This window comes from Watersipora subatra, chromosome 1 (assembly GCF_963576615.1).
Source record: "Watersipora subatra chromosome 1, tzWatSuba1.1, whole genome shotgun sequence".
NCBI classification, from domain to species: Eukaryota; Metazoa; Bryozoa; class Gymnolaemata; order Cheilostomatida; family Watersiporidae; genus Watersipora; species Watersipora subatra.
This window is the reverse complement of record NC_088708.1, coordinates 48,924,343-48,948,352: the sequence shown is the minus strand read 5'-3', so window position 1 is coordinate 48,948,352 and position 24,010 is coordinate 48,924,343. Positions and strand designations below refer to the sequence as shown.

At 34.3% G+C, this 24,010-nt stretch overlaps 3 protein-coding genes across 5 annotated transcripts in view; 2 read left to right on the top strand and 1 right to left on the bottom strand.

Annotated features, from left to right (window-relative positions):
• The window catches only part of LOC137393643 (protein saal1-like), a 29,418-nt gene extending 17,899 nt beyond the window's left edge, over positions 1-11,519 (top strand). For both annotated transcript variants that reach the window (XM_068080291.1, XM_068080286.1), the window contains exons 8-12: positions 321-444; positions 1,314-1,477; positions 2,228-2,317; positions 3,667-3,845; positions 10,587-11,519. In XM_068080291.1, coding sequence (XP_067936392.1) covers positions 321-444; positions 1,314-1,477; positions 2,228-2,317; positions 3,667-3,845; positions 10,587-10,817 — 788 coding nt within the window. In that variant the 3' untranslated portion in view covers positions 10,818-11,519. The remainder of the gene's footprint in view (positions 1-320; positions 445-1,313; positions 1,478-2,227; positions 2,318-3,666; positions 3,846-10,586) is intronic.
• LOC137393659 (uncharacterized) lies at positions 11,510-20,589 on the top strand. Its single transcript, XM_068080301.1, has 5 exons — positions 11,510-11,757; positions 12,882-13,009; positions 13,924-14,106; positions 16,833-17,105; positions 19,877-20,589. The coding sequence occupies exons 1-5, from the start codon at positions 11,510-11,512 to the stop codon at positions 20,149-20,151; spliced, it is 1,107 nt and encodes a 368-aa protein (XP_067936402.1). The 3' UTR covers positions 20,152-20,589.
• Positions 20,590-20,723: 134 nt separating this feature from the next.
• The window catches only part of LOC137393628 (netrin receptor UNC5C-like), a 34,609-nt gene continuing 31,322 nt past the window's right edge, over positions 20,724-24,010 (bottom strand). For both annotated transcript variants that reach the window (XM_068080276.1, XM_068080268.1), the window contains exons 17-19: positions 23,607-23,777; positions 23,126-23,346; positions 20,724-21,652 (exon numbers count right to left, since the gene is read on the bottom strand). In XM_068080276.1, the coding sequence (XP_067936377.1) occupies positions 21,475-21,652; positions 23,126-23,346; positions 23,607-23,777 (570 nt within the window). In that variant the 3' untranslated portion in view covers positions 20,724-21,474. The remainder of the gene's footprint in view (positions 21,653-23,125; positions 23,347-23,606; positions 23,778-24,010) is intronic.

Genomic DNA, 24,010 nt, shown 5'->3' with positions numbered 1-24,010 from the left:
GAGTCTTCGTTCATACGAGTCTTCGTTCATACGAGTCTTCGTTCATACGAGTCTTCGTTCATACGAGTCTTCGTTCATACGACTCTTTATTCATACGACTCTTTATTCATACGAGTCTTTATTCATACGAGTCTTTATTCATACGAGTCTTTATTCATACGAGTCTTTGTTCAGATGAGTCGTCATTCATATGAATTTACATTCATGTCTCAATACTCCATAATATCTGCATTCAAATTAGTAGCGACTTGTGTGAAGCTGTGGTTCTGTTAATGGGTCCAATCCCCTGTATAATGTGTAAATATGTGTTTTCATTGTAGGGGATCTAATATCCAACTCAGCCAATCTACTAGACAACCTCTTGGATCTCTCAGATGTTCTCTGTGCCAGTTGGTCATCAGTCCAGCTCGTTACTTCCATTATAGAAGCTCTCAAACAGCTCGGGTAACCAATGCTTTGGTATTTATAGGCCTGTGTGTTTGCTAGTAGCTGACAATTTATCTGATTGCTTACTCGGTAGTATCTTAGTATAGTATACATGTATATAGTTCGTACTTATCGGTTTTAGTCATTCTTTTCACCACTACCGTGTAGTCTGTCAGTTATTTTGGTTAATTATTGTATATACTACGACTTTGGCTGTCTTGCGTGGGAGATTGTCAGGTGTGTCGATAGACAATAAGAACAGTATCTGCACAAATGTTGTTGAAGTGTCGGTCTACCAAGTTGAATGAAAGGAGTTCGAACCCTGTGTGAAGCAATCTTTTATTGCAACTTTCAATCCTGGCTTCGAACAGACAGACATGGTTTTTATCATAGTAAAGACAAGTTCAAATCATGTTGGACGTAATTGTTTTCCCAACCGTGGCAATCTAGGGTGTTGTGAGAGATTATCAGGTGTAAAAACCATGCCTAAAATTATTCTATAATCCTGTTGAGCGATCGACTGGTGCAATTGTTAGGGTGCTCGCTTAACATGCTAAAAGTCATTAGTTCAAATCCAGAAGGATGCAGTATTTTTTTCAACCTACACTCGTGGCTTCGAACGGAATCAGCTCTAACTATAGTAAAGATTTCTCCTTTTCATGATGATTTGCTTGTTGTTGTTGCTAGTAGCCAACATTGCTGTTTGTCTCTCGGGTTACTTGTTAGTTTTGTGACTAATTATCTTACGGGCTAATATTAATATCACCATTATTATTGTTTATTTACCAGCTTCCCATTACTCCCATCCTTTTCTAGCAGCGGCTGCGCAGTTGGCAATATGATTTAACATTTGCCATGCGTAGCTTGCAATTCTTTGTACACTGCAGGTTGAGTAATGAGGAAGGTACCTATAGTTTACTGCATAGTCTCCAGCTCATATCAACACAGACTAGCGGTGTCTCAGCCATTGTCGACCAGGTTGAGACGATTGCAGATGTTCTTGTCGAATTCTTACTTAAAATTTGTGAAGATGAGATAGTCAACTTGGAAGGTACTGTTTTTAGCTTTCCTGACATGCGCAATCAAACCTCCATTTAAGATCACCTATACATGCCATTTTTTCACGCGGCGTAAAATTTTTGAAAATATTCATCTGAACATGGGAAGTAATTTTCATTAGTTAGCATTTGAAATTTCTCAAAACATTGAAGTTATATAAGTAAAAATAATGAAACTAAATATTAAACCCAAGTTATAAAAATAATAAGTAATATTTAAATCAACTTATAAACTAGAATAAATTGGAGAAAGTTAAACCCCATATTTCAACCACTTACTATAACACTGTAAGTACGCATTGCCGAGTCTACAGTTCTGTTTACATGTCTTCGAGGTAAAGTAAGAATAACAATTTTTATTTGGTTATATATATATATAAAAACTTAAAAGAGAGATTTTTCTTCTATAAACTTAATATAAATATAAACTTATATATATATATATATAATCTAGGTGTTTCACTTTAGCTTTTTTGTTAGTTTTATGTAATAAATTTGTTTTAATGTTGTCTATTGTTATTTGAAATATGTATTTTTTTTATGGCTCGAACACCCTGTATTTTTATAGCAATAATATCATACCGCGTTTTGACATACGAATGAATTGACTGTGTGTTGAGGGTTGATTGTATTCATATTGCTGTACACACTCTCATAATGCATAATTTTTGGGTGCGAAAGTATAATTCATATTTTTATGTTAAAAGTGTGCAATTTTGAAAATATTTCTTGGTTTATTTCAGAATCTCGGTCAGCTGGAGTAGCATCAGCGGTATCTGTGTTGAATATAATGCTTACATCCTCTCCTGCTGGTTACAGCCTTCTTTATTCAGGTTCATTACCTCATTTCCTGTGGTTAGAGAGATATTCTATGTAGTCGTTTTATAGGGTGTCTTGTGATTGTTTACAGCTAATATTATTATAAAAAAACAATGATGTTTATTATTTGTTTCTGTAGGATCAAACTATGTAAACAAGAACAATATTTTAAGAAAATTTGAATGTTGTATGTGTATCACTTTTATTAGCTCAAGATTTTAATCATCTGTCTAAAAATTTGTATGCTGAAATCACCATAAGTTGAGGTGTAGCTTTCTTAATTTAATTCCCCAATGTGAATTGTGAGTAAAAATTACAATCACTTCTATTTTCTAAAACAATCATCATTGTTTCCAGTTTTAAGTAAATAGGTTGTAATGAGGAGGTAACTACCATAACTTACCACAAAGTCATAAGATTTCCAATAATCACCAAACGGTTTGATTCGATATTGCAAATTTGCAATATCGATTTGCGATATATAGTGGATCGTCTATTTATAGATAATTCGCTATATATCGCTATATTATTATGTAAAGATACTTGTAAATTGTTGATAAGATTTATTTGTGTATTTTAACATAAAAAGAAACTGTTTTGTGTTCATGACAATTGGAAACATTCCATGGATGCCCGTGTGCGTGGAAGGCCATGGAATGAGCTTATCTTAAGACTAGAAGGCTTAAGCGTTTTACTTCTAGTATCGTTCACTCTGAAAATCACCAAATGTGAGATAAATCACCATTACATTGTCGTATCGTTTATACGATTTCCTCCTCTACCGTCTACCTCTAATCGTATACCTTAAAAATCATCACCACCAAAGGATGACCGCCATATTGTGAAGCTCTGGTAGACAGTCTTACCTTTTATATCTAGTAGATTAAACTGGTTTGTAATCCCAGTTTCTCTATTTCTTTTATTATCAGCTCTAATAGACATAACATACGTCTTCTCTCCATTATTAGGCAGCGCACTAGGGCTGTTGCCTCCAGTAAAATTGGAGTCGCTATTTTTAACCATCGTCATTTGGTTTCCTCATTAAAATTTCACCAAGACTAAAAAACCTCTACCATGCTAAATTTAGAAAACATATTCAGATTTGAAAATTTTTTTTGTATTTTCACATAATTAAATTAGGCATTTCATTGGCCATATCTGGTTTCCTGATATGTAATTTAAATTTTCTCCAGATTGTACCTTGTCTGATAGGTATTAACTACATGTAGGATGAAACCAAAATAATTTTCATAGCCTCAGATCTCAGAAAGACATTTGGTATGGGAGTAAAGTAGTTTTTTACTTGCCATTTCTGTTCCAATTCCTCAGCCTTAGTAAAACTGGTTTCTGATTTCTGCTACAGGAGGTGATTGTATCAGATGTCTACTCAAGATAATATATGCGTGTGACAAAGAGGTTGTTATTCTTGGCACACCAAAGAGCTCACCTAGCCTCACATCTGGCAATAGCAGCCTTATTCGCACTTTAAAAGAAGTTCTCTATGTTATAATAGCCGAGACTGTGACTATCATGAATACTGAGGTGAGCACGGTTTTCTCTCTTTATTTCATGGCAATGGTTGGCCAAGTTTTTAATGCTAAAAGACTTCATTTTGGAGATGTGTCATTGATTTAGTCATTTTAATCGCGCGATGTATTATATTAGTCAACTGGCTGTACTACCCGCCGTTGCCCGGGTAATAAAAATGTTCTTGCACAGAAAATCAATTGTTATTGAACATACCGTATACATTTACCATTCTAACTTTTAAGTTTCATATCATAAGAAAATAATTCTAAGCAGTTCAAATGAATTTAGAGGAAAAATAAAACAGCTGTAAAGGTTTTCAAGCTTTTTTAAACAACTATAACTTTTAAATCTCATATCATGAAAGAAGTGTTTCTGTTTCGTTGAAATAAATTGGGAGGAAAAATAAAACTGTAAAGGTGTTTAAATGAAAATGTGAAATCATTAGCAAGTAATAATTAAATATAATTCATTTAGCTATGATTACAGTGAAAAATTATTTGGTAATATGATTATATGATTTTAATTTGTTTTAGTGTTGGCATCATAAGGTGAAAATATCGTATAGACGACCACTGGGTATAGAAACCCCGTGGTAATTAATTAGTGGTATAGAATCCCATAGTAATTATCTAATGCAATCACTGCCTGTCAGAAATTATCAAAATCATCATCATTAAAAATAGTAACGAAACAATATGTTAACCTTAGTAACTATAGTTACCTACATAACTTTGGTGCATTTTGTGGGTATGATCTGCAAAAAATGTAACATTACAATGTTTTTCGTGCAGGGTTCTTACGTTGAAGACAGACGTGTAACACAAAGGCTGAATCTTACTTATATGAATTTAGGTTATTAAACACATACTTGAAAGAAGTTTTCGTATGCATTTTAGTAAACTTTCAACTTAAATTCTATCACTGTTTATCATCTGTTTGCCAACCATTTTTATTATAACGGATGACGCTGAACTGAGATATAATCGCCAAATTTCAATTTTGGGAGAAATTATTGCCATTTTGAGAAAAACAAACTAGCTCTAATACGGCGAAGACGAAAAAACATCATTTCATAGAATTAATAGAATTCTTAGAGTTTCAATTAACAAGTCATTTAGCGTGGAAATACTTATAATTAATGCGCTATTATCGGAATCAAGAAAACGTAGCGTGGCTGGGAAAAAGTTTTCGGAGCAGCGGAAATAAATTAGGAGAGCAAACAAATGTAGATGTGAAATAAATAGCGAGTATGTAAAATACAAAATGTCGATGCAACGTTTGTCTTTTAGTAACGTATATAATCAGTACAAAAATCGCCAAATTTTAAGTTCAAGATAAACTATTACCTAACTCTAACGAAAAAAGACGAGAAAACATCGCATGCATATACTTGGTCGCAAAATATTTCTGAACATAGGCATCGTAACGCGTGGGTGCAATGCTTAATAATTAGCATGCGCATGGGGTATGCGGTATATGAAAACATTTTTGAGTAATATGCTGTTGTAGCTCAATGGTAGATTGTTCGAATAAGGAACTCGTTGATGCATTAGTCGTGAGTTCAAATCCTACAGAACACGGAATTTTAATATCAAAATTTTAATAGCTATAGTCGAAATCACAGTCAGATCCTAAGACGATGACATACTTGGAGAAATATATATATACAGTAGATGTAGACGCAAGCTTATATCTTTACTATCAGTAAAAATCATAAATAGAATGGAAAATAATAGAAACAGTGTTACATTCTTGAGGATGCAACTTTTTCAGCGAGTTTGGTTGAGTGATTTTTATTATACTGATTGCCATTTTTGTCCTAGTTTTTAATTTTCGAGTTATTTGCTAAAATCGCTGTTTTGCTCAAAGTTTATGCGACGACCTTTTGCTAACCATAATTGATCAAACAAAATATTTGCTCATATAAAAATATTGTTTTGATCAATTATGTTTACATAATGACACGATTTCATGAGCCCTCATACAAAACAGACAAGATGCAGTTCATGAGCTCATGATGCATCCTATATGACACTCTAATTCAACTACTATGATTATCACCCTTCAGGGCTAATTTGAAATTATCCCAAACTTCAACTTCAAGAATGAAAAAAGACCTATATACTTGATTTGCCAAATTGAATATACAGATAATTGTAGAAGAGATCTTAGTTAGTTGCCTGTTCATAGTTAGTCCTGTTCGTTTCAATAACATAGACTCGCTTTACGCCTTTTTAAATAGTAATACTGATAAGGATGTGTATGAGCAGGGATGATTGTCACAGTCATTACTTTTTAGTGTACGTATAACTACATTTCTATTAGCGATTTGCGTTGTAAGCAAATACCTAGACTGGTAGTAAATTTTTTATTTAAAATCAAGATTTTATATAACATACTGGTAACTATGCGCTTGTCTTACACTAATGATTAGGCTAATGTGCTTTTGAAATACTCTTGTCATTTGTTAGTTTCGTCTAAATTACGATCGTGATAGATAGTAAATGGTAAGATAGTAAATAACGATAATGCAAACATTAAAAAAAACACTTCGTTTTAACAATATGGTTATTAATATGTCAAGTCGAAATTATAATGTTTTTATTTTCACATGAAATTGAATAGCATTTTTGAAATACAATATCTAACAAGATTTTATATTTACAAGGTGTAATGTATTGCCTTATCTTCATTGTTTATTTAACTTTAAATTACCATTTACTAGCTAAATGATAATTATTATATTCATTATAAATATAGAATAATATTATTAATACTAGTTATATTATTATTAGTTAATATTAATAGTCCGACACTACATATTAAAATATCACCAAGGCTCAGATTACAACTACTCTTAGTAAATATTTATTGTTCATATTCTATAAATGTTTATTAAGTGTCTCAAATGTTAGTTATCAACAATTTAGCCAGTCACAAGAATAGTTACTAATATTTAGTTGATGGAATTAGTAAAATAAATCATTTCAAATATTATTCATTAAATATAGATAGCTTTGTCGCAGTTTGATAGCATCTGTATACTGATGCAATTTTATTTGAATTAAATCTCTTTTATTTTAATACTTGAGATGGTGTTAATCTCTATACATCAACTAAGCAGTATTTTACTTAGATCGGTTTGGGAATAAAGCACTATAACAGCTATGCGGGCCACCTGGTATAATACTCTACTGGTGCAACTAACATAATTATGTCATTTTAAATAGGCCCTTAAGAGAAATGCCACCTAAATTGAAAGAAGGCAAAAGTTACTAAAAACTTTGCAGAGAATAGAAAGAATAAGGCGAAAACAACAGTCAGTAATGTCATAATTATAATTACAATATGACTGATTAAAAGAGACAAGCTAAGAGAAATGAAGTGTTCAAAACATCAAGCCGGTGTACTATATTCCTGCAAGTCAGTAAACACAGGGTGTCACACCATGCTGTGCTATCGAGGGGATTAGTGTCTTATGACTCATGTTGCCCTTTTGTCGCATGCATTCGCGTTCGGATGAGACGTCACAAAATTGTCAATATACTTTGGACCAATAGGTTGATTTTAAAAGGTTTTAAAGTTTTAGATAGATGAGATGTTGTATTATGACAAACGAAAATTTGAGAATGTTTGAAAAACTTTGACAAATTCACCAAATCTTACCCAAGATTCTCATGATAGAAAATCCTACACATATATAGCATTTACCAATCTAACTTTTAAACTTCATATCATGAAAAAAGTGTTTTTATGCAGTTCAAATAAATTAAGAGAAAAAATAAACAATGAGTACGTGGAAGTGTGTATATAAAAAAGGTTACTGTTGCAGCAGAAGCTCAATGTATTCAATGACTTGATGTACGACTCTGATACCTCGATACTGATACCTCTTGATACTGGTGCAAACGTAAAAATGAGAAATTGAACTTTCTCTGTTTGGTACTTTGTCTGACCAAATGGAGAGAGAATGTAGAGGCAATTCCTACTCCAGATAATACAATTATTTATGTGAAAAACATTAGTTTTACAGATTTACCGAAACCAGAAATATGAGTGTAACGGCACATTTTAAATTGAAACAGCCCATTTGAAAATTACAAATTAAAAATAAAGGAATGGTAAAAAACTTTTAAAAAGTTGAAAAAAAAACAAATGCAAAAGGTAATGGTAGTTAATAATAAAAAGTGCACATTTAGCGTATGCAATCACAAAAATGATATGCAGTATATGGTAAAAGCGGTCGGTATGATAAGAACGGTTTAGCCTTGTAGTTAGACGCGCTTGTTAGTAGATTTGCAATTTGAATTTCGTCAGTTCAAATCCTGTACAAAAGCGATTTTTCGTTGCTAAAACTTTATCACTATAACTGGACAGACGAAGGACAGACAGACAAACATTGAGATTTATATATATAAATGTAATTTATGAGCCAAAATTTAAAACCAGAACACAAACTGCTTTCTAAATATTGTATTCATTCCCTGTATAAGTAAGTAAATTGAAGTTTTCTTGATTGACTTTGAGTTTATATTTCAACTTCAGTCCAAGTATTTTAAGCCAGATAATGCACTCACGCAGTACTGTTGTAGTTCAGACTACATCTGGTTTGAATATTCATACTTGTCATTAACTGGGTTCATTGTTAGAAGGATGTCACATTATGGTAAGTGTATTTTATGTAAGCATATACATGTATATATGTATTTTAATTTTTTAAGGCCTTAAAATTAATTTTTTTCAACTTTTTAATGAACATTTCATAACCGCGAAGCACTGAAACCCGAAAGGTGCGCCACGATGTAGCGAGGGTTTACTGTAAATTGATTTTGGTAAGAGAGAAAAAACTGTTCATAAGGATGAAGCTTCCAGATTGTTGCATACAAATAACCACATGATTTCAAGGGGATTTAAACAGCCAATAGATGGTGGTTGAGTTTTAAACATGGTGTGATAATTTGTTCAACTATTTGAGCTATACTTGTTGTCTTTCAATGCCTGTTTAAGTCTGACTACATACAGTTTCTTTAATGGTTGCCAGAAAGGGGTAATTACAGCTAATCCCACGACCAAACACGAGCGAAGCGATTGTTTGGGAGCTTTATGATAAATGCATATGCGCACACAACTCCCAAAAATTATCCGTCAACGGCCGTTGCCAAACCCTTGTACCAAAATCCCATGAAAAAAATTAACCACTTTTGTGTAGAGTCGTTCAAGTATAATAATGATACAAAACACATATAAACCTATTTAAATATGTTACCAAGTCTTTGAAAAGTTGACGCAATATCCTAAAAGTAACCCATCTGATCGGATTATACATAAATAGACAGATTAATTTGGCCTAAAATCGCCATTAAAACTTGACAAACCTTTGTTAATCAAAATTAAGACCGGCCAACGAAGCGCTGATGAGGCTGTGCGACAGATAGTAGAACCATTAAGTCATGCGCATTTCACGAAAAAAAAACGTGGACATTTCATCAGTCTATGGCATTGCCCAATTGACGAAGGTTTCTGTAATTAACGTAGAAGTACTGAAAAGTAATCGTTTCTTTTTTGCCGATTCTACCAGACTCTGACATTTTGGATACTTATAATGAGTACTTTAGTATTCCAACTGATGTCCAAAGCAGTGAAAGTAAAGGAAATGACGAGATATTTTTCTAACAATTCTTATAAGATTTTTACAATATTTAATTATAAGAATAATTACTCGGTTTTATAAGATTATTATAAGATTTAGTTAAAAGAATAATCATTCAAATTTACAAGATTGAAGTATATAGTGACCGATGGTGTGCAATATGTTACTGTTATTATTTTTCTAAAGGTTTTGTTGATGATACTGCGGCTGTGCCCAATATCGCGGTACTGCCAAGCCGTTTTTAATATCTGCAAAATTAAGTAATAAGCCTACATTTTCTTATAGATATACAGCTATTTCTATGAAAACCAGCTAAAATCTGTTAGATTTTTAAATTCAGCATAATTTTTTAGATATAAATACAGAATTCTAGATAAATATCACAACTTCTTGATATTGGTTGCTATGACCAATGATATACAGCCCCCCCAGCCTGTGTATATTACACAGCAGCTTGCCATTTTACTTCTAATATTGCATTTCTCCTATTGCAGGGGAGAGATAAACATATAATATTTTCCTTTCATTATTGCTGTTTGTTGTACATAATAACACCCAGTACATTACAGCTACCATTGCAGCGACCATTGCAGTTCTCCTATTGCACTGCAGTGCCATTTGACTGCTAATATCGCATTTCTCAACTGGCAGTACCCTTTCTTTTTCCTTTATCACTTTTGTCATGGGCTGTATGACAGATGAATTTTTAGTGGGTAGTACTCAAACAATTCTCTTTGATGTTGTGACTGTGCTAGCAACAATTGAGCAACCAATCAAAGCATGTTGTGCATTTTACTATGTCATTTAATAAATTGTATGAATCATTACAAGTGCTCTAGCAGTTTGTTATTGGTGGGTTTAGCAATCTTTTCATCTTTAGATAGAAGCCTCGTAACGTTTTGAACAATTCATCATAAATTTAGATGTTGCCTTTGATTTGTTGCTTCCACACGTTTCTTACCCATGTCAGGCCTATCACAATTATTCTCTTTTTCGAGCCAGATTAGCTCTGTTATTGCGCAGCATTGTTAAAACATGAGAAAGCAATTTCTCAGGAGATTTAGCCTACTTTGAGTCAGTCACCTCACGTTTCTATAATCTAGGAAACAGATGTATCACAAACTGAAGATGATGAGCTGTCAGAGAGGACAACTCCTTCACTCCTTAACTACATGAACAGCAGCTGTGAAAGACCTCGTCTCATCGCTCTCGTCAACCTTTTGCTTTCTCGCAATGGACAAGAAGTGATTAAAGATATCCTTGACTTGTGCAGCAGATATAAACTCACTAGGCTCGAGGAGCTCATCCTTGACTGCGGGGACACCACGGACTGACGAGGAGACAGTTTTCAGTTTAGCTCATTTAAATATGTGAAGTCCTTGGCACTTGGGATTCACTCGGCGTTGTGCGCTTCATACACGTGGCATAAAGTCATTCACTTGGCACTGCATTCCATTTGATAAACTTGTTTCAACATTATCAGCTGAGTTGTCTCAAAAGACATGTTTATACGCTCATCTGTATCTACCGGTATTTGTGTACAGTTCTGCTCATTCTTAACAGGTTTTTATGCAAAATGAACTGAGCTTTATGTACAGTCAAGTTATCCTTTCAATATTTTTGTATGTTTCATGAAATTATTGAAATGTTTATAAGTAATGATGTGATGTCCTTTGCTATAGCAATTTTAGCTCGTAGTGGCAACTATCAATATAATTTTTAGTGTCGATTTTGTACACAGTTAAAAATATTGCAAAGCTTAGTGTTTGGAGTCGACATTAGTTTTTCAGAATACAGTACTGTATTATTTTACAAATAAGAACTTAATTTGTTTTTATTGATGCATGTTAGTTTGTGTACATCAATTTTTTCCTTCTGCGAACTTTTCTTTTCATTCTATTTTAACTGTTAGCCAATATTACATATTGTACATAATTCTTTTTATCAGATATCACATTAGCCGGGGCCATCTAGAAGTTCATCACTTTAACATTACGTTTAATAATTGACATTTAATAATATTAACATGCATTGTGTGTGCTGCGCAGTTATTCAGTATTTAGTCTTAACTGTTTTTCAAATATTAGCTTGTGCTAGTAATTCTACAAGTCAGAATTATAGCGGCGATGTTAGTACTCTTGGAGTTGTTTCCACTGCAAGTAAGATCACTCCAACTTATCGCTCGTCAAATACTGTGACAGGAAGTTTGTCCACTGTTGATTCAGGCTGCCAGAGCTCAATAGACTGCAAGGCAAATCATTCTATTTGCGTCAAGTAAGTTGGCAACGTTTTCTGCTTAATTTACCTATTGTCTAATTTAGTATTGGATACTATCAGAATTTATTGAAAGTGATAATAAATACTACCATATTATATAGGCTGTCACTACGCGCTGCTATATACCTTTACACCATGGTAACTTGCTAATACAAGTTCTATGTCATGGGCTACTTGTCAACATTACTATTTAGTTTAGCTTTATGGAGCTCAGACTTGTGGATTCATTTGTTAAGGGTTAATAGATCCAGTTAATCATGTTGATAATGAGCAAAAGTTGACCCATGAACAAAACAGGTATTAAACCTTTTTTATAGCCAGGAGTTAGCTTTCCTATATTTATAGTCAATAAGAACCAAAGAAAAATGAGTAGACAAATGCTAAATGTATGCATTTCAATTGCACATTTTCCAAAAATAATCTTAGATCTGCGATGTTTGCTGATTTTGACACGGTTTTCACGTAAATATAACGCAACATTTAGCAAAGTTCTAAGACAGCAGCTGTGCTTTAGTGGTTAGTGCGCTGGCATACAATCGGTAAGTCGGTGGTTCAAATCACAGAAAGACCATTGGTGGTGTTAGGAAGGACATCCAGCCACAATTACTCTTGCACCAAATATCAGCTGCAAATGGTCCCAATATACTTTGTGCCAAGATATTCTGTTTGCAGTGGAACCGCTAAATGGGAGAAACCAAAAAAAGATTTAACAAATTTTCAAAAATGATACATTGATAGTGACTTCGGTCACTATACTGACTGGAATTCAACCTTATCTAGTTTTAAAAGAAACAATACGCTCTTCTGTACTAAAATCATATTATTTATTCTCAAAAAGTCACTGCAGTTGGAGTTATTTTTTATGTAGAAAGTGTTGATTTGAACATGACTGCGCAAAAAAGGTATTTTTCTTTATTATATACTTTATTAACAGTTTAATATATGTTAAAAATTGAGCACAATCTTTTTAGTGAAATTAGAAGACAGTAGAAACTAGATCAAACTCATAAAAAGTTGTATGGCTTGAAGCTCGTAGAACCAAACACAGTATAACCTCACACAATCAACCATTTTAGTACACACATGCTGATACTTTCTATTCCCATAAATGTCTTTTACAGCCACAGGTGCGTGTGCTTACACAGCTATTTTCCTCACTTTGATCCTGTTGCATCAACTTGGAGTTGTCTTCACAACCCTGTTGGCAGTACCTGCTGTGTGGCAGACTTTACAGAGCATCACCTTGTCGGTAATTATATTGGTTTTCCTTGTTTCCTAATTTAATTCTTAACTCAAATAGTCCTTGTAAGTTTAAACAAAAAAAGCCTGTTGCAGGTCACTTTCCCATTCAACCCAACAATTGCTAGCATGTTCGTGGCATTAGCCATGTTTTTTAAAAGTTGGAAAAAAAATGCTTTATAATATCTTTAGTAATCTGCAAAAAGTACAAAAATAATAGCAGTCAACTTGTACATTACAGCAGATACAAACAGCTACTAGCGAGAGCTGACGGAAAATATCAAATCTACATTTTTATACTAACCTCAGGATTTGTTATTTGACTGCTGTGAACCACTCTTTCTTTTGCTTCCACTTGCAATATTTGATTACAAACTGTTCTTTCGCATTTGATTAAAGTTGGATATTAAAAAGACTGTACAGAATTATTAAATCACAAAATGAAAATAATATCTTAAAAGCATAATGGATGAGAATCAAACCCAAAATTCTTTACACAAATTGGAAAACTATACTTTTACCATGCAGCAAAGTTCATTTTTTACTTCAGTTCAGACAAGCAATTGCAATATCTTTTGTCATTTTGAAGTAAATCTGAAAGTAAATTTGAAAGTGAATTTATGTGTCTCAAAATTTTTTGCTATTCATTTTAATTTATGAGCAAGTAAAAACTTAACAGCAAAAACATAAAATTTATTTGCTAAGTGTACTTGGCAGGGTTTTGTTATAAAATAATTTCTGCAGCCAGTCTCTGACAACTCCTACCATCAGTCCCTGACAACTCCCACAGTCACTCTCTGATAATGTTATTTATTATATTTTCTGCTTAAGACAATTTGAAGCGTGATCCACACAGATATTGTATTGACATATTTCCACTTATAGAAATTTTTGTTTTAAGAGAAATAATAATTTGCCTCGCAGGCAGCGTGAACCTGTCATCTTACGCGGATGGAACGTCACTCATGGAACCAGAGGAAGTTGACAGGTCATCTTGTCAGTTGGGTGACATCATCTGCAAGCACAGGATGGGTGGGTTGGCTGTATGTGACACTGCTCAGGCAGAGTACGGCGCTTGTATGTGTTCCAACTCTAAGCACGGCGGCGGTAAGAGTGCCTAAATTACTTCCTATCATTTTCTGTCTGCACTTCACCTATCTCTGTTGAAAAAAGATGTTTACATTTACACGTATGTCTCTTCAAAGCATCTCAGATATAAAGGAATGTGTTACCACTGTATTTTTGAGAATCACTGAATGTATCAGAAATATATTCTTTTTTCTGTTTATCAATTTTTGGCATCACAGCAAAGGAATAGTTTATTTAATTGACTGCACAGACTGTCATGATTATTTCGACCATGCTGTCACCTACTTCACCAAACAGAAATCTCTTGAAGATGCTCTTTGCTCCATATTAAATTCTTCTATCGCTTGTTATAGAAATGTCAGCTAATCTTTAATCATAAACTTTTATCCCATCTAATACTGTACATCTTAATCTGAACAAAATAAGAGATTGAAGATTATTCTGCTTTTAACAAAAACTCGTAAAAAAAAACATTCAAGCTGCGACTAGAACTCACAACTTTAAGACCTGTGTTCTACCAACAGGGTTATGGTGAGTTGTACTAGACACAAGTACTACACATGAATGTTTTAACAGTTATTCTATGATGCAGTAGTGTGAGTACTTTATAGTAAGTGTCAACACGCTTCTCTCCAGCCGACAGCAGTCAAAATATAATCTGCAATCAAAAATAATTCCATGGCAGATTAACTTCGCTTGGCAGATTCTCAGCGTGAATTCATATGGATAATCTGTGCAATATTATCTTTAATATCAATTCGATCTGATAAGCTTTGAAGTTTATTGAATTCTTGCTGTTCAACAGCTTCATATAACCGCTATAACCGTGAGAAATAGCACAGCGGCTTAAGAACCATTCATGCTAGAATTTTATGGTACACAGCTTTACAGTTCTAAACCAGTTTTACGGTCTTGACACAGTTTTCTGTGTTAGGAAATTGCATGCCTGCCAGCATCATACTAGCTGCGCCGAGCTACGCCAACAATAATCACGAGCAATTCACTTCATTCTCTACAACCAATTGATAAGTAGATGATATCTATTACACAGTTTCTATTTGTTACTTTTACAAGGTCATTTAGACTGTTTGTTAATAATGAATTTTTAAATAGAAATGGATATATTGACCATTAATTCTTTTTTACCACGAACTGTTGCGTATTGCATTCTATTAGCAAACACCAAAAGTAAACAATTAATTCATTACACATCACTGGCCGAGATAGGTGACATGCATTCCAGCTCCTATTGAGCCTTGACTGCAGAAATCAGATCTCTCATTGAGTAGCCTATGCATGCACGAATAACTTTTGTAATAATCAACAAAATGATATTTTTGTTACGGTTCAAAATAATGAAAAGACAGAAATAAAAAATTGAGGGAATTGAACAAAGACATTTTAAAAGTTTGATTTCTAAAATATTTCGTTTTAAAAAATTTTTTAAAATTAGAAATTTGTATTTATATAGCTACTCTTCGTATCGGTTTGTAAAAGAGTGCAACACTTGTGTGACTAGCTAGTGTATGTACTCAACTTTGATGGCCTTTAGTGCTGACTTGTATCTGCCTCAGTTGTACATGAATTAAATAAAAACACCGTAGTAACTCTTTTTAATCAGCAGTTGAATTCCATAATCCTTAAGATAATTCTCTACGAATGCTTTTCATTACATGCCTAAAAAAGAAAAAAAAAAGATTAAAAACAGAAATCAGGAATTGTGGAAGTTGAACAAAAGTATTTGAAAGTTGGTAATCTAACAAGATTGCAAAGGAATCAGGATAGTGAATTGAAGGTTGTAGTAACAGAAAGTTCATAAACTGAAACATGAGTAAATTCACTTATCTCTTTTGCAACTGTGCTCAGCTTGTGGTGGTAGCATTTAACAACCTTGGAGTAAGTCAACGCAAAGGAGCAAATAATTAAGTGTAAAAAATGCATCATCTAACAGCAGCCAGTTGTGATCTGCAGCATTCTGAACATTCTTGTAGCATTCTGCACAGCTGGCAATGACTCCCACAGTCTTATCAGATAGCGTTGATATGATCACCAGATAACTGTGGGAACTTTTCACTAGTTTTCATTTTGATTAACCCATTAGATGCTTGACTAGTAAATTGATATGTTGCGCAATGACTAGGTTCAAGCATTATGATATTTATCAAGAGTTTAGACTGTGTTTGTTGCAGTAGTTTCAGGATGTTAGCATCAGCTCATCATCTATAATTTTAAGTGAAGTCAAATTTGGCACCAGTTTTTGGCACCAGGCAGAGTTCTCAGATCAGGATTCAAATACACCAAACAGGCAAAAAGCACCCTTGCTACGGCTCGGGAGTTTTAAGTGATTCTGTTATAATTTCATCAGAAATAACTTATTTGCATAAATTTTTAACATAATGTTTCTATCGTGGTTATAGTCTTTTTGACGAAGGCGATTTGTAGAGTTTCAACTGCTTCTATTTTGAATGCGGTCAGCAAAATTGAATGCTAAAAGGGTGTCTTTTTGAAATCTAAAAAAATTTCATTCAAACTACCTTTTAAAAGATTTCTTTTAATTAACTCTGTTCGGTGATAAACTGCACGGTGAAATTTTACTAAAACATTTTATTAATTTTTACCAACGAAAAACAGCAACTCCAATTTTAAAATTTGATATTAGCCTCAGTTTTTGGTGTTTAAAGAGGTCATCTGCTTCAAGCTAATTTTTGCGTTTTTAATAAATGCTAGTATTTTATTTTTTACAGGCAAAGGTTTTTATGATGATTACGAGGAGACATGCGCACCATGTAAGCATGGCCACTCAGTAAACGGGAACTGTTCAAGTTTGTTGGACGAGTACTGCGTGCAGGTGTCTGACAAGTGTACCTCACACATAGGCTACAACTGCATGTATAACCACAAGTGTAGTTGTGCTCCAGGTTTCTTCTACAACTGCGAGACAAGGAGGTGTTCACCTTATCAGTCACATTACCAGCAAGTTGTCTCATGCCCCCATGTAGTTCAAGGTCATTCTTTTGGTGAGTATTTTTCACAATTTATATCACATTTTATCACAAAGTTTATAATTTTTGTAACAAAAGTGTCGGCAAAACCTAAAAAATAATACTCATGGCTAAACGCTACACTTTGTAACTTTCTTTCAAACACTCTTGCTTAGAACCTGATAACACTATCAATCTCTAAGTTGTAAAAATACTAGCTAAATGCCCTGCATTGCACTTGTAATAAAAAACAGCTTACAAACATTATATTACCCACATTACCTTACCTACTATACTACCTGTACATTGAATTACTTGCAACTGTTTATAAGCTGTTTTTGCTACCTGTTCAACACCGTGGTCAAATGAATAAGCTCAACACTTTTTGAAATAGAGGTGCTGAAATCAAATCCTCTGCAAAGTAGATTTATCGCTACAACTAGACAGAGAGGAACTGAGCTTGTTATATATAGATTATAAATAATGTAAAAATATATATTTAAGTTTACCGCTGCCAGCCAATCTGTTCTGAATACTTTAAATCTTTTTACAATACTATAGCTAGAAATGTAACTCGTGCAATTAAAACACCTAAAGTTTTAATGAATCACTGCTGGAACACAGGCTATTGATACATTATAACTTTTTATTGAGTCAAGGATGTGCAACTATTTTTTGCAAATATTATACTCTCTGCTCTGCCCACTTTTACGGAAGCTATTTTTATTAAAGCAAAAATCTATTTTATGAGTATTTTGGTAAATTTCATCATACATATTGTTAACAAACTTCCCATATCGGTGTTAATACTTGACTGAACTCATGAATCAAACACCACTAGTTGAATATAAATGTGCTTTTGAAGTTCTATCATTGACTTAGAGATTAAATAGTCACATATATGGCATAAACCATTAACATACAGTGTTTATGTATAATGCACCGAATGAAATGCTATCAGTCAGTGCTTGCTTTGTAAGGAGATAAGATCTTTTGCTATCTCTGCTTTTGGTTACGCAATTTCAAATAGAAAGAATTAAGGTAAAATGAGTTTAGAAGGCATTTTTTTCATTTCAGCTGTGCATCATGTATTATGAAATTTGCAGTCACTCTCAGGCCAAGTAAAATCCTCAATTCTTTGACCATGCATATTGCTCACATTAGCAAGATAAGCTCAGTGCATCTTGGGAAGGGTACGAATAAACACGATCGAATTGAAGCTTAAGAGCCCTTTTAACTAACTGGCCAAAGTCAGCCAAGTTTGATCTTGCAATAGCTCGCAATTACTGTCAGATTTTGAGATAGCAGGGCTGGCCAAATATAGAGATGAGATGTCTTGCAGAAGTAACCGTTAAATTGGCGATTAACCACTTGATAGTATAATTTGATAGATAAACAGATAGTTAGGTGATCATATTAATTGGAAAGAGTAGATACAGTCTGCCCGTGCGTCTGATATGTCAGCCGTGGCAGCGCATTCACCTTGCCATCCATGTGAAATGGCTGTCACTATCATCCAGATGGGCGGCCAAATATTTCATGAAAATTGTCTTACGCAACAATTCACATCTGCTCGGTTACTTAATTATAACTTGGAGAATTTCAGGATTTCAACTGCATCTTCTGTAATTTGCACAAAAATAATGTAAACTCTGTCCTACGGTTGCTACAAGTCTATGCTGTGCGTTATAAAAGAATAATTTGTGTTTTCCCACGGAGATGACTAAAATGTAGCCTGGGCATGGCTCTCTCCTCCCCCCCATAAGAGCCATGCCCGGGCTAACTAAAATGTGAGTGATGGCATTCCAAGCCTAGCAGATGATGATGATGATTGGAACAGATGACTGAAGGTGTATTTATTCAGTTAAATCTTTGTAAGCCTACAATGATGGTAGTGCTGGTACATGGTTTTGTATGCAACTAGTGTACAATTACTAGCATACTAGTTTGTAATACAGCTATATTGTAGTTTATAGCAAAGAGTCAAGGCTAAAGCCTAAGATTTGTTTTCACTCCTTTGCCTAAAGCAAGATGAGGCACAATCAGCGATTTTGTAACTGAAGTATTTTTTATTTAAATTTTCTGTATTGTTTACAAGCATGACTCATAAGAAAATTGTATTATATTATTTGATGATACTAGGCTGCTGGCAGTCTCATGCCCATGAGAGATCAAGATGTGTTATCACTATAGGCACAACCTTGGAAATGAGGCAAAGTGGCTTTGTGGTTTAGTGGCAGTGCGGCTGGCTTTAATATCAAATGAACCAAATATCTGGGTTCAAATCCTATGCGGAGCAATCTTTTTTCCTATTGCTCTTATAGTGACTTCGGACAGACGGATAGACGGACGAACAGACAGACGGATGGATGAACACGGCTCTTATTATAGTAAAGATTGTGCTATGCATAAATTTAGACTATAATAAGACCCCCATCCGTCCATCTGTCGGAAGCCACAGTTAGATGTTGGAAAAAAGATTGAATCCTACAAGATTTGAACTTGTTACATTTACCTTTTTAGCCTGAAGCTTTAATAACTGAGCTGATTAATCACCTTGCCATGTTCTGGAATAATTGTGCAATTATTTATTACGTCTGACATCTCTCACTGCGCTCAGGACTGCCAGGATACTAGTCCTGATAAAGGCCTAACAGTTGCAATAAGTTGGTGGTAATTCTCGCTCCAGTGACTCGTTTAAGTTGGCATTCAATCATTTAAAAAAATTAACAATGCGGTTGAAGAACTGCTCTCTTTTCTAGTCAGTTCATTTTCAGTAAAATATAGACCCACTACGATCTTTGCAGGTACTTTGTCATGTGACAAAAGATCGGGATGCTGGCAAGTTCTTGGAAACAAGGGTATTACTGCAGGCTGCGTTGATATGCTGATCGCTTTGTTACCTCATAAATGTGATATTACCTGCAAATTGGAATACCAGGGCTATGGAGTGTGCGAAGACACGAATATTGGAGCTGTCTGCTTTTCTTGCACTCCAGTTTCAGCAGCATTTCTGTTCACCATACATTCTAATCACTTCATATTAACTTCACTGCTAGCTGTTGCACTTACAATATGCTGATGTCTACTAAAATCAATAAATTACACTGCTTGGTTGTTGATCATACTTTTTATCTATTGGGCAACTCTTTTATCACACTGTGATCTCCTGAACAATGCTTTATTCATAATCAGTTTTGTTTCATTTCTACCGGTCTTTTTTCTCAAGAGGTCAAGTTTGCTGAATACGAGTGTTGAAAGCACCTGTGTCATATGTCACAGGTGCTTAACTTGTTTCAATTGTCACCATGCACTTTTTCTGTGATTTCTCAGCAAGTACTCGCTGTATAGCATTGAATATTTAGTATCCGATCTCAAAAGAGTTGAAGAGGAAGGTTTTTGCTGCGCGACAAACTATTGTTTTTTTACAGATTCAAAATTTAACCATCAATTTAGGTGATCCAAAAAGTTACAAAACTCTCCCTTATTTCTTCTTCTCAACATGGAAACAGTTGGCCATTGCAGCGTACATATCATTTCAATGATTTGCTTGTTATGTATTCTGGAGAAGCCAAATAGATATTTTTGGCACAGAATGGATGCGGTTAGCCCTTCTGTAACTGCTATAGAGTTTAACAACAAGTTTACAGATAGTTCCTTGTCAAAATATTATATTTATTTTCTGGTAGCATTCAGAGTTAAATAAAAGGTTGAGGAGCATTCCATAGAAATATACAATAAAATTTAATATGTACACCGAATAAATCAACAGTATGGTAGACTGCTCATCATTCAACCATAAAAACAATCAGATATGTAAGGGTAGGAAAAGAAAAAATATCAAGATGGGAAAGGAGCATTCAGCAGTATATACCATGCGCGATTCTATGGATAGCAGGGTAGAACAACTTCAACAGTAAACATGGAAGTTCACTGTTGTCGAAGTTCGTACAGCCAAAATAACAATAGAAAGAGATTAGTAATGTATGTAGCATGTGCAGCACCATACGATATAGCCTGTCTAACTATAGACACGCTGTCACGGCTTGCCTTTTTTGTAGCCGTAGTAACGAAATATTGATCGACATTCTTTCACTTTCAGTAAAATATTTATAGAAAAATACTAAAAAAGTTCAACTAACTTTGATTATGTCTGTTAGTTGTAGAAATAATATAATATGGAGTCTTTGACACCATTGTGTTTTGAACTGTTTTTAGATCCAAATGTCAAAAGGTTGGACGAATATGAAAAATATCAATAAAATTCATTGTGGCAGCGCTGTAGCCAGTGGTCACTATTTACAGCACTCGGTATATAAAACTAAAGCTATATAATAAGAATATAGGGTGACTAGTGCCACTAGTAATAGATATCATCAAGATGAGATAACTCCAAATATAGGTGTTATACCCAGGCATTGCCCATGTTTTGTTCTAAGACTGAGACGGCATCTTGCCGCCCCATCGCTCGCAAAATGTTTATTAGTTCAGCTACCGGCGCTTCTTCTGAGGTGATTCGAGCTTCCCACAAATCCAACACCGCTTCAGTTGGGCTTGGCTTAGATGCAAAAAAGTTGAGCTGTCTGCAAGCATATAACAATAAAGATTAATAATAACAATTAGGATGAACAGTAGTAATAAATAAAATAACAAGACGAAACGAGTAAGTGATGTAACTCTCATGAGTTGTGAGGAAAAATGCTTATTAGTGGACCAACTCTCTGGTCAAGCCAAAAATTAAGACCGATTGTACATGCTAAATTTTAAGTGAAACAAACTTGATGTCAAGGTCAGGCTTTATGAGTCACCCCTTAACTTGTTTTATATTGCAAACCCTGATTCTCATCATTTTTTATATGTTTATCACCATTTTTTATCAGGATTATAAGCCAAAAATGGTCAACACAATCACCTTATAACTCAAATATCAACGTCGTACACTGCTTTTCTTTTTCTTATGGTGCCAGCAACCGGCGATTTGCTTGTTTTGTTGTTGGCTAGACAGCTGACACGCACTAGGAACGTCTCGGAACATTTTTATTCTCCCACAAGTGCACCAAGTTTCTTAAAAGATAAACACCTAGATAATGCCGTTGTTTGTTAACTAATGATAAGAAATTAATATATTATCTTTAATAGTAATGTTAGGAAGTGGCTACACATAGCAATGTTTGGCACTGATATGCCACCGATGTGTTTTGTGTGTACTTCGGACAGAACCTATTTGTATAGCTCACACTTCATTGGCCAACTCTCTTAACAACTAGTACACTTTCTGCCTTTTAAAATTTAGTAGGAATGATAGGCGTGCATCTTTTAGGGAGTAATAAAGGAGTCTTAAACACTAAACATGTAATTTAGTTGACTAATTAATGCAGCTATTATGAAAAATAGCTATTCCATCTAAAACAGCGCTTCCTTATTCATTTCGCAATTCCACACCCTCTTGTTAGGCATAAAACAACAAAGGCTCTAAACATAATGAAAAACAAACATATTCACGTTGTATGGAAACAATATGTTATTGGAAGGTCATTCTACCAATAATCGGAAAGCGATGAAAGATTTGTCAAATGATAACTCAGAATTGAAGCTGTTATTGACTTATCATTTGTGATCATTTTTTGCTGAAAAATGTGTTACACTATATACAAAACTTCATGATTTTTCGCCATTTGGATGTGCTGATAAGCGACTGACAACTCATATTGATACCATTGATAACTCATTGATAACTCAAATGTTTTCGCGATGACAAATACGTTTTTTTCGATTTCACAATTGATTCTTGCCTTCTTTTGAACCTCAGCTCGCACCCCTTAGTGGTGAGAGCTGTTGTTTGCTAATGGGGTCGGGGTGCAAGAATCAATTGAGCACCACTGATCAGGAAACATTGATCTAAACCAGCATGAAGAAACTGTCCACTATCAAGTCATAAAGTTTATTATCAATTGAAACCAAAAGTTATGATTTTTGACCTATGAATGTATTATTGATATTATTGATTATTGTATATTGATCAACTACTTTGAAAGAATCACAGCAGCGACACTCACCGATCAGAACTGAGTGCGGCGGCCAACATCCTCCAATCATTACCCCTCATACAGGTCATGTCTAAATGATTAGCTAGTTTCTTCTTTAACGCTGTCGGCAGCCTGAATATCTGCTGGTCTCGATTGTCAATAGCCACCATACTACTGCAGCCAGAGCTAGATTGTGTGTTCACAGTAACCGTACTTGAGAGGTCTTTCTGACCAACCACCTTGAAACTCGACTACAAGATCAACGGAGGACGATTAGCATCTAAGATATTTCTTGTAAATTTAGATTTACCACAAAGTTGTAAAAACATATTACAGTCACGTTTGTATGCTGGGAACAGTCGACCGTGATAGTCATGTTTCACTCAGCATATTTTCAACATTCAACTTCAAAGAAGGCAGAAAATCCTGGTGACCACAAATGATTATTCACAAGAGTCCAGTTATGGGCTGCTCATTAAGTTAGGGCTTATCATGTTTAGTCTTGAGTTACCTCAAGGCTTCCGCCATTAATGTTGATCTGTTGTCTGTTGCTTAGCACTGATTTCTGGTAGACTTGAATCTTGCAACTCAATGTCGAGTTGGGGTGGTTTGGTACGCGCTCGAAAGCGAATGAGCAATGAAGATTAGAATGTGCATTCCATATGTGACGGAAAGGAATCTCCTACAAATATTCCAATTTTATTTAAAATAACTTAAACTAATTAAAGGACAACAATATACTCTTCAATCATAAGGCTCGCATTAAAGTTTAGATTTACCTCCCCTGAAAATAATATTAATACACAAAACTTGGTTCGCAAATAAATTTTAGCTGTTCTTTAACTAATTTAGCTAGTGCAACATTTAGATAACAGAATGAGATAAATTCTTACAATACTTGTTTGACCAACAGTG